At 36.8% G+C, this 12,409-nt stretch overlaps 1 protein-coding gene across 8 annotated transcripts in view; it reads right to left on the reverse strand.

The window, feature by feature from the left end:
- The window catches only part of LOC136857920 (protein saal1), a 127,143-nt gene that overhangs the window by 35,867 nt on the left and 78,867 nt on the right, over positions 1-12,409 (reverse strand). For all 8 annotated transcript variants that reach the window (XM_067136997.2, XM_067136995.2, XM_067136996.2 and 5 more), the window contains one exon: positions 1,833-1,991. In XM_067136997.2, coding sequence (XP_066993098.2) covers positions 1,833-1,991 — 159 coding nt within the window. The remainder of the gene's footprint in view (positions 1-1,832; positions 1,992-12,409) is intronic.

The raw sequence follows: 12,409 nt of genomic DNA on the forward strand, positions 1-12,409 counted from the left end.
GAATCTAGATCTCAAATAATCTTCCAGTACCTAATATTGATTATCAAAGTAGTAATAAAAATTATGATGATTATGTTTACTGTTTAAAGGGGCTTAACAGCTAGGTCATCAGCTCTAATGGTACGAGGTGAACGAAACTAAAATTAAAACTTCAAAGGTATCCACTGACTAGAATCTAAAATGAATGATGAAAAAATGATCATGAAACAAAACAATCGGATCCAATTCACAATGCCTTTAATTACCGGGATGATACTCGTTATCTAAATGGGTACAAAACCCAAGTCACTGGCCCCTCATAATGGAACTAATCACTAGAAAAGCAGAACCATGGTGTTCCTCCTATAGTGGTACTAATCGCAAGTAACATAGACTCGTGTTTCCCGCATGTTGATACCACTCACAGGTAATGAAGACCCATAGTACGTCACACACAAAATGGCACCACTCACAGGTAACACAAACCTATGGTGTTTTGCACTTAAGGGTACTACTCACAAGCAATGCAGACCCGCGGTGTTCCTCACATAGTGGGACTAATCACGGGCGCTGGTATTCCCGTGGTGTTCCTCACTTAGTGGAACTAATCACAGGCCAGGTATACTCATGGAGTTGTTCACATAATGGTACTATCATAGGCAATGTAGACCCACAGTGTATCACACATTATGGCAATGCCCACAGGCAACACAAATCAATGGTGCTCCACATATGATACTACTACTCTCAGGCAACACAGACTCATTTGTTTTATTGACAGTGGTACTAATCATGGGCGCCAGCCAGACCCATGGTGTTTCTCACTTAGTGGCACTAATCACAGGCAGTGTAGACCCATGGTGCTTCTCATAAAGTGGTACTACTCATAGGTAATGAAGACCCATTCTGAACACAGTGGAACCGATCAGTGAAATATACACAATCACCATTCTCACAAACAACACCTAGACCCATCGCATTTTTCACATAATGGTACTGCTGCTATTCAACGCAGACCCAGGGTTTTCCTCGCAAGATGGTACTAGTCGCAAGTTACATCGACCTAAGATGTTCCGCAAGTAATGGTACTAATCACAAGTATTCTCATAGTTCTATTGTCATCATCCCTTGGTCACCGCTTTTAGTTGCCTCTTATGACAGGCAGGGGATACCGTGGGAGTATTCTTTGTCTGCACCCCCCACCCACAGGGGCTTGTAATAAAAAGTTTAAACTGATGTTCAGTATCAATTTCTTTGATCTACCAGTTCTATGAAAGTGTTTCTTCACTAATTGTATAACAATCCCTAGATACCCTCCTTAAAACAAAAATAATCATCTTAAAATTACTTTTAAAAATTCCAATGTAAGAATAATTTTAAAATAACCTGACTTTTTAATGATGGACTGATAGCAACTTATTTCATGGAATTTAGAAACAATGCTCGTCTACAAACAGTAAAAAGGAAGCATTTATTTGTGTATTCACCAATAACTTAGGCAGAAAACATTCTTCAAAGTACTGAATGTCATTCATATATGCAGAAATAAAGTAACTAAATTGCAGTACTGTATAATTTAACATGAGACTGGTCTACTCATTCACTGCAGGTTTAAAATTCAATACCATATCGAGAACATATTAACTCTGGTTGGCATCAATAGTTTAAAAAGAATTTTAAACAGAAAATTGAAGGGAGAGGAAGAATGTAATAAAAGTGAGGATGACTTTCATAAATTACAGTCAAAATACCAAACATAATGGAATCAATTCTTACCTAGTCTTCAGCATTTCACAAATCAACAACACTGAAATAAGAACTCAAAAGGAAAAGAATGAAGCAAATCTACTTACAAAGTACTTCCACACCCTCCTTGTGCAATGTAAAAGAGTAGAGAACAGAAACCCAGTGAGATGCAGCTTTCTTCACAGGTTCAATATCATTCGTTTCATATGTCTTAAAGGACTCTTCAAAAAATTCCTTGTAGGATTCCACCAATGCCATCATTAAATCTGCATGAAAACATAAGAGTCATAAAATATACTATGGTGAAATTCTACACATACACACAAATGACAAAAAACAACACTTTTCCAAAATTTAATGAAATTATTTTACCTATTATAATACAAACTTCAAAAAATGAACAATTAGCAGAGTTTAAAATGTTAGACTGTCAGAGTTGTGCTTATTAATCTGAATAAGAAATCAAAAGCTATAGGATGGGAGATCTAGCACGAACCAAACACGTGCAAAGGGGAAGGTTCTTGCCTCCCTGCTTATCCGCACACCCCCAGCTGAATATAGACCGCCGACTCTCTGAGCCCCAGGTGCCAGTTTCCATTCCAACTCAGTACGATGGTATGTGGAGGGGCTGAAATACAACAGCTTTGTGTCCGCTGCATTATCATAAAATAACTCCCACGGAACTAAATTCTGGCTCCTCTGTGTCTCCGAAAACCATAAAAGTAGTTAGTGGTGCGTTAAACACATAACATTGTTGTTGTTGTTGTTATTATTATTATTATTATTATTATTATTATTATTTCACTGGCTGATGATCTACGATGTTCATAGCCCCTGAAATGAAGCAACAACAAACCATTTTTATATTGGTATACATGGGATGGAAAGAAATGAGCACATCCGGCACTGAGGTTTTGTAAACTCAAGAAACGAATCCTGTCACTGGTGAGTGTCCTAATTTCTTAAAAGCATACTTTCTTTCTATATTAGGGAGAAGTCTTAGAATGGAGCAAGAACAACATCAATTCTACAAGTTTTAAAATCAAGTTTCCGAGTGCAATCAAGAAATAGTTCTGGTCTGCTTTTTTTGGAAGAGGAATTTGATGCAAAGTTAATTCGCACTTTGTTGCAAGAAGCGATATCAAAACACAAACAGTTTCAGGGAGAAAGTTGGATTTTAATTAAATTTTAGCCACTTCTCGTAATTCATGAAGTTTATATCGTGATGGTAATATCCAAACTACATACCCGATTTAAATATGAAGACAGAGTTTTTGGGAGAAAAACCCTTCTCCCTACCTGCATGAACGACAGACTGCTGGACCTCAGAAATTGGAGCTAGAAGACCAGTTTTCTGATTATCACTCCACGCCTATTTCTTAGTGTTACAAGAAATGAAATTCATATTTCATATAACTTCTGAGAAATGCTCCATTTTATCATTCTCATTACTGTCTTGCCCAATTTAATTTTCTTTTGTATGATCATCTGCAATTACAAGGATTTAATGATTTTTTTTTTTTTTTTTTTAACCACACATACAAACACATACCTGTCTCAGTTCAGTCTGCAAGCTGCTGGGAATAAACTGAGTCTCTATAATAATTTATTTGTAGCTACCACTACAACCTCTCCTGCTTCACATTAAAGGCCTACGCAACTTGCTTTGGAGTTTTATTTTCTTTAATAATTGAATGCAATATTACATTTTAATCAACATACTAAAAACCCTATTGCATTAATTTATTTTGCTCAGGAGATATAAGCAGAAAAAGACCACAGAGCTTGAGCGAGTGACGTTACTGTTTGTGTGCTGCATTCTGCACTCCATCAGTAGGTGTAGACAGTGTAACTGAATCGGTCGGTGGAGAAAGGAACTAAGTCACCTTTTGTTAATTTTTAATTTTTTTGCATAAATATATTAAACAGACCAAGACGCACCTTACTATCATGAAATAAACTATGTTTGGCTGCTCCTTATTGGAGAAACACAAGACTGATTTTTTACATACCACCGCACGTCATGAGCCGCCAACAGACTGCCAACAGCTTGCAGCGCACAGCAAGCGTAACAGACCAGTAACTTCAAATCAACTGCCTCTAATGCAATTTACAAACCATGTTAAAAGATGTAAATCTCTGTGTGTACATGGACAGGAGTAAACGGAAGAGAAAGTGTCAGAGTGAATAAATTACTGTACGAGTGTAAATATGTGAATAACGTATTGTAACCGTTCATCACCATGCCACAGGCATGTTAGGAGGTTTAGTCAATTATATATGCCGTTTTCCGCAACATTCTGAGACATATGTCGTAATTAGCAGTCTACATGCCGAACTGGGATGTAATTTGCGATACGCCAGCCCGAAGGGAGCAGTTTTCTGCGCAGTATCGAGAAAAGGATAGCGCATTACTGCTGAACCTTGAAATCGCGCTCTCTTTTTGTGCGAGCGAGAAGGAGAGATGACGCTACGCGTGGAAATGTAGGTTGTCGGAGAGTGCGCTGAATTAAGGTGTGTTAACCCCCAAGAAATAAATATCCTTTACTAATTCAACACCGCATTCATTGGTGCCACTTCACCATAATTAACTAAAAAGAGGAAGAAGAACACCTTCATCTGAGATAATTTCTGGAAATTTATGAGTAAGGTCTCATTCGAACCGATGTATTTAATGCTAATTGTTGATGCATATAAATGCAATACTTTGATAGTGGATCGGTAATGACGCCTGTCATATAGTAGTACGCAGACTAAAGATGACTGCCAAAATCTGGCAACATGAGGGAAAAAAAGGTGGGAGGTCTTGCGAGATGAACCATGACGCATGAATTTCTAAAAGGACTCTTATGAGATTGTGAAAGACTCGCTGATCGTATTAGTTTTAAATGAGATCAGTAGAAAATAGGGGTCACGAGCTATAATTTGATTGCTTTCACGTCGCTGTACGATTCCGTTTACCGGAGCTCCATTTCGACCAGGGGCGTGGTCTACCTCCTCCCCGACCACTCAGTCCAGATACTATAAATAAAACCCGGACAAAGATGCAATATCCCATTGTAATTTGTGTAGCCGCAGTACTCGCACGTTAGGAGTGAACTATGGATATCAATGTATGAAGTATTGTGTCGAGGAAGAAAAACACATCAGTGCGATGTAAAATATTGTGAAATAAGCCGTGTAGTACAAGATAATGTACAGTGGTGATGAATAGAAGTCTTATCTCAACATTTAATCTTTAAAATATCAACAACAGTCAGTTGCAGCTAATGATGCAATCATTAGTGCAAGGGCAAACGCATCAGGTTGTTTAGAAGTAGTGAGACAACTAATTACGTTCAGTAATTAATAGAGACCGATCTAAAGCATTTTAAGAGTGAGTGATGTTCACTAAAATTAAAGAACTATTCCTAATAAAATTAGCGTTTGCATACCCCATCGACATTTGTGGTGACAATTAATTAGACTGTGTGATTAATGGGGAAATGAATAGTGATTTATACAAACTTGCCACCATTTGGATTAATCTATTTAAAGTTATTAGTGGATCTAATCACCAGTAGATTCTTTGAAGCATATAAACAGTGTTTGGTAACTGATTTTCCCATTTTTGCCTGTATGTTCGTGAGTGATCATGGAACCCCGAGGACTGGAGCCTACGAGAATCGCGCCTAAGTGCTTGCAGTCATTTCTTCAGGAAACGTCTAGAAACTCCACTAAGAAGACCACAATTCGAGACATCGATCGTGTTAGGATGAAGAGGAACCAAGGACTATCAAAGAGAAGAGCAGTCATCATGATGGTGTAAAATCTCAAGTGTACCTCGAGATGACAGCAAACCATACCCAGCATTCGATAAGTACATTTAATTTGAATATATTAAACCACGAGATTTGCATGCCAGTAGCAATTTTTATTTTGTAAATATTAAAATGTTATGATTAATAATATTAAATGTAGGGAACACTATACGCGTGTGACTGGGAAAAGATTATTTATTATTTTAGTTAGGGTTTCTTGATGATTCAAGATTAATCATTGATATTTAGCAGGCTTATTTGCATGAATTAGTATATAGATCCCATAAATTCTTAGAGCTTATGAAGCACATATTTTGAGAAGAATAGCGCTTTAGCTAAATTTATAATTTCTTCGTAATGTTACTATCTGGTAAAGATTGTCATAGTAATTTGAATATGGACTATATATTTGCTTCAAGGTGATTCAGGTATTTATAGATCCTATATAATAATAAATGATCAGTGAAGATGTTCAAACCGAGGTAATATGTGGATTATATAGATATGCCAGAAAAATTGAATTAGTTAAATAACCTGTGAGAATGGACTCTTCTCTGTAAATTAATAGAACGGATTTGAGATGCAGTGGTATGATTTGGGAAGGTGAAGCTTGTGAGATGTTTGAGATGTTGGAATGATAAGGTACCTACGTATTACGTTCTCGTACACACGGTCACTAATCCCTGGTCCTTCAACAACCGCCCCAGCCATAACCTGCGCCAGTAGTTCTTCCGCGAATTCCACAGGGGTCTTGTAAATCAAGTTTTCACGTGACCCCACGTCAGTAGTCTAGTGATGTCAAGTCGGGTGAACTGTACGTACAGCTTACTGCTGTGTACGTAGTAAATTATTACTTCTGTACTGTAGTATGAACGAAGATCACAAGCACAACAGCAGATACAACACGTCTCAGTGTGGATCACACACTCAACTGAATGGCATGGAATGTCAACAAACCTGTAGGGGAATGAGACATCACGTGATCATTCAATGACGTACGTACTCTAGTCAGTAACGCGTACAATGCAAGAGATTTGAACATGTGCTATAGTGATTTTTTTTTTTTTACAGGTAGCGGAAAGACTGTACGTTTGTAAAAGTTTCAAACAAATTTATTAAAAAACCACAATTCCAATACTTTACAATCTTTAAGTTTAAGATACAAATATTACATTTATGTTAAAATGGGACATGTTTCACTTAGGCTTTGTAAGCATCTTCAGCCATACTTAATCTAAAGCTAAGTCAGGGCCCTGAACTGGATTCCTCATTAAAGTATAATACATGTTTTAATACAAGATAAAACAGTCATAAAAATCTATTCTATGGAGAGATGCTAAAAATGCAGCTAAAATTCAATAACGAACTTGTCATAGTATTATATGTACAAGGAATGAATACTAGTGTTTGTCTAAAAAAGTACAAGTTGGTTATTTGTAGAACGAGACAAAGTCATAATGATCTGGCATGCATTTGGATTGTACAGATTATTTGATATTAATGAAGCGTGGATTAACTAAAATATCGAAAAATAAAATTTTGAACGATGTTGATTGAGAGTCAGGTACGCAGAATTACAGTAGAGTTGTAAACTCCAAGTGGTTGTGTGATAAGGTCAAAAGGCACTTGAAGTTTCAGTACAGAGGTGACTCCTAGAATAATCTTTGTAATAGATTGTAGTCGTGAGCTGTTTAGTGTAGATTCAATAAATAGGGTGTTCAATAAAGCCTTAGATGTGGAAGAATTCGCAATGTAGCGCGTGTTGAAAACTGAAATGTGTAAGTAAATAAATGTAAGTATTGAAACATGGAGAACATTCTATCAATGAGTGGAAGTTTAATAACGCTTACCCCTAATGTTGACAGAGAGGTGACTAGCCTTGTTGGTTGTTTGAGACGATCTGGCAGTTATTCTACTGCTAAGTGTATTGTAGGGGTGTGTCTGTGAAGGCGGAGAATGAGTCGGGAGAGGGGAGGTAGGCGGAGCATTGAGGACATTAGTAGGCGGAGGGGGTGTGGTGTGAATCGGTGACTTGGGAGTGGCTACTATTGCGTTAGGGAAATTGCTGACGTGTGTATTAAAACATGTATTATACTTTAATGAGGAACCCAGTTCAGGGCCCTGACTTAGCTTTAGATTAAGTATGGCTGAAGATGCTTACAAAGCCTAACCGAAACATGTCCCATTTTAACATATATGTAATATTTGTACCTTAAACTTAAAGATTGTAAAGTATTGGAATGGTGGTTTTTTAATAAATTTGTTTGAAACTTTTACATTCTGTACTCAAATACGGCTATCATAATGAGACTCATAACATGTAATAAGACTGTACGTTTCCAGACACAAGTTCCTAAGCTAAACTTAACCGTCTTGGTCCCCACTGCAAGCCCTTGAAGACCGTACTGGGAATACAGAAACACCCTGTATATGAAAATTTTTCCATTTCCAGTGTGAATAATTTAGCGCACAACAAGTTTGGAAAGTCTGAAAAAAATCTGTTGAATTCTCTCCCAAAAGTTAAGAAAAAGTGACTTAGTTTTTTTTTCCACTGACCAATTCAACTGTTGGTTCAGAATATTCAACTACTGTTAAACAGTACCAAAGTGAAAACATGGTTTACTATGTTGAGTATGGTTGCAACCATGCAAGCACTTCAAAAACACTGAAGGAAGGATCTCAATCGAGAGAAATCTTCAGAGAGATACGAAACATGGCTATCAAAAATTAGTTTTAATATCTCACCAATTCAACATCACTCCCTTAGAAAAAGATCCCTACTGCAGCCTCTAACTCTAAGCCCCTGGATGGAGTGTTCCCCCATTTCACCCACTTTCATCAGCTATAAACTGCCACCTGTTAAAAATAACTGCATGTAAAATATGTAATTTAATGTAGGTATTTATTTTCTTTGTACTGGTATTCAATTGTTACAGCAAGTTTGTTTCATCATATTTTCAAAAATATCTGCCATAAAATATTCTAAATATATTTTTAAATTTGTCATTAATGAAAGTATTGGCTGATTCCAGAGAATAGTCCACCCATGTAGGAAAAAGTACAGTTTAAAATAAAACTCAATTTGTTTTTATGACAGATAAAACATGAAATTTAATTTTATGATATCTATTCATTTATTGACGTCTTTCAATTTTTAATTGTGTGGTTAATTTAACCTTTATGTACAGTCTAAATTAATTTGATATTTCTCAACGGTTTTAGGAATGACTGTTTATTATGATGAAAAAGTATGAAAATAATTATGGTAAATGTTAATTCTAATGCTCTTTCTCTTTGCATTAAAGTACTTATTTCGGTTATTAACAATTTATATAAGGTGTGATAAGGCAACAAATTTATTGCTACAGGCCATGTAAACACGTGACGTAAAAGGTATAAAGTTTCTGTAGACGAAAAGTGCGTGGCTCAATTCGGATACAATTTGGTATGCAAAGCCAATACTGTACAGCCTTTCAAGCTGCCAAATCATTCGTTTAAAATTTCAAATGATTTCATACGAAGCTGATAGTAAAATACGTTGCGTGTTTATGACGCTCTTGCGAGCAGGCAACCGAGAAGTGACGCGCAACATGCTGCCCACAGGATTCAGTTTCTGTGTCACACTCACTTGTACAGGACGATTTTAGAATAGCAATCGGTCTTCAAACTGAGGTGATTTTTAATAATGCCACATACTCACAAGGAACTTTGTAAACGGTATCGCGAGAAAAGGATGATGAGGATTTTAAAAGAAAGAAAAGGGAAGGGAAGGGAAGGGAAGGGAAGGGAAGGGAAGGGAAGGGAAGGGAAGGGAAGGGAAGGGAAGGGAAGGGAAGGGAAGGGAAGGGAAGGGCATGCAAAAAGAAGGAAGATGACACCTGCCCAGTTATGCGTACGCTGCCAACAAGTACGACAATTGGTGAAAAACACAAAGCTCAGAAGAAACTTCAGGGCTTATCAACAATTTCTTCCTGTTCTACAAGTCCAACAACGCAACCATCCTTCATATGCAATTATGTCTGACCACATGGAGCATGACAAATATGCCTCGTACTCCTTTTAAGCACTATATTAACAGACATCAAAGAAAAACGACCAGAAATCACCACAGTGTTTATCTTCCTGGATGGGGTGGCAAGCCAGTTTAAACGAAAGTTCGTGTTCGCAAACCTAACGTTTTTTAAGGAAACTTTTGGAATGAACGTAAGTTGGAATTTTTTGTGTCTGGTCACAGGAAAGTTGCTGCTGACGGTGTTGGTGGGACACTAAAACTTAATTTGACTGTTGCTCTATGTGCAAAAAGAGACCTTATCAACCTGCATGATGTTGTGGAAATGGCAAAAAGAAATTCAGCAAACACAAATGTTATATTTGTTCCTTCTGAAGATGTCGAAAAGAGTAAACTTCTTCTGGAAAGCCCCTTCGCTGATGTCTGTGCACTACTGGAACACAAGATATTCATTATGTGGAGCCATTAAAAAAATACATAGTTCAGGCAAGAAAATATTATTCAGAAACGACTACCACACACTCTCTACCAACGGACTACAAGATTGAAGTAGATGACAGAAATCCAACCCATGATGTGGCATTTAAAGTGGGTAACTTCGTACTTTGAAAATACAACGGAAAGAAATATTCCAAACATTATGATTGTACCATAACTGAAAGTGATGGTGATGTTTATTTCATACCCAATTTTTTGCAAATGCAAGAAAATTACCATTACCTCGTTTTACTCGTGGGAAATGGTATATTGATGAGTCTATACCAGAAGCAGAATGAACAAATTTTTTCTTTTTTTCTTTTTCATTTTATTATATTTTGTATATCTGATCAAGCTTTCATTCAAGCTGTAGGCTACTTAAGCGTTGAATGTTCAGTTTAGTTCATTTTACATTCACTGTTATTAGTATTAAATGTGTGACAATTCATAAAAACACTTTAATTTATTAAGTAGGCCACATGTCAGTATCAGTATCTATAGTTATATATTATTATTATTGGAAGGAAGGAAGCTTGTAATTTTACGTGACCAATAATCTCTCCATCATAAGCCATGGGACCTCATTAATGCAAAATTCGAACTACCGGACTTGACTTTCACATCGAAAATCACACATGCCATAATCGGGACTCGAACCCAGTCCGGCTTGATGGTTGCAAGCAGCTCAACTGCTGCGTCATCACGCCCCTTACTTATTATTACTTATTGCGATATTAAATATACATTTTATCATTCAGTAATCGTATCTGATGCCACGTTGAAGATTTATTAGCCCTTCATGCCATGTCGCCATAGCACTGATTTGCACGTGTAATCTCCCGACGCTGTCAAGAAAACATGCGACGATCACCTTAAACTATATTACAAAGGCATTAAGCAACTTACACATTTGTTTTTTGGCAAAATGTTCCTTTATCCTTCTTGTAAACAATACCTTAACATTACCAATAAAAATTACCACAATTCACAGAATTTTAAAAAACGTAAAGGTACGTGAATTTAAAAGTCCGTTCCATGTAAACACCGATTGCTACGTTTAAAATTGTATAAAATTGTATACATTAGGCTTACAACAACGAAATTTGTGGAGGTTATTAAGTATCATCTAGACGTTATTATGCATACATCTCTATTTGTATAGATGGTAAGTTTCATATATACGGTATGTTAAATGGAAATGTACAAATGTAAAGACGCGACGCCTGAAATTGGCCTATTCTGGTTGTTGTCCCTCAGCAGCCTAGAATCCTATGTATGTATCTCAATCTTGGGGATATTGTTCTCGGATTGTCTTCACTATACAAGATGGTATAACTTCATTCTTCCTAAACAAGTCCATTAGTTTACCAAGTACGCAAACTGTTGATTGGCTATGGACTGCCAGGTAGCATTAGTTTTCATAGCCAGCCTTTCTCTCACGTAAGGGCTACTCATTTTATCCATATGAAGGCAACATGCAGTATTTAACACACTGTATTTTAACACAACATTAGAAAAGTCCTCATGGCAAACAATACACATCACACTTCCACGCATATCATTTATTGTTCTGCTGTCTTTACTGTAGAAACTTTCAGCATTAGTGGGCATCGCTTAACAAAGTTTGCACTTTCACCAGTCGGCATCTGTTATTTCGGAAAGACTGGGAAAGGCGCTTGCTTTCTGAGTCCAAAGTTGGCATGTTCGATCCTGGCTCAATCCGGTGGTATTTGAAGGTGCTCAAATACGCCAGCACCATATCAGTAGATTCACTGGCACGTAAAAGAACTCCTGCAGAACAAAATTCTGGGACATTGGCATCTCTGAAAACCATAAAAGTAGTTAGTGGGACATAAAAACATTATTATTATTATTATTATTATTATTATTATTATTATTATTAGTCTTTGATCTTTTCTATGATACTTACCTTCACACTAAAACTTCAGGAAATATCCTCATAATAAAATTTATCCAGTTTAGTTACTCCAGAAATGATTCTCAATACGTTAAACCCAGAGTCATTCAATCCGTTATTTAATACCCTTCTCATTACCCTGACTTATACCATACAGCATCACCAATTTAATACATAGGTCTGTGTCTATGTCAAATTATTCTCCATAGTTTGAAAGCCAAAGAAATTCATTCAGTTGATGACAATTCATACAGGCAACTAAGAACATGATGCTTTACACCAACTTTGCAGGAAGCTTTATTAGACAGCAAGACTCTAAGTTCTTGAAGTAACAATAAACAGCCAAGTGAATTCCAGCATGATATAAACCAAAGGTCAGAGCGGCGGCCTCCCTGAAAGGATAGTGCAGGAACACTTTCTGTTCTGCTAACTTTGGGCCTGTTTTTCTATGGCTAGTTGCAAATTCTGATTTCATGCAGC

The sequence above is a fragment of the Anabrus simplex genome, chromosome 1 (assembly GCF_040414725.1).
Source record: "Anabrus simplex isolate iqAnaSimp1 chromosome 1, ASM4041472v1, whole genome shotgun sequence".
In the NCBI taxonomy this organism is placed as follows: Eukaryota; Metazoa; Arthropoda; class Insecta; order Orthoptera; family Tettigoniidae; genus Anabrus; species Anabrus simplex.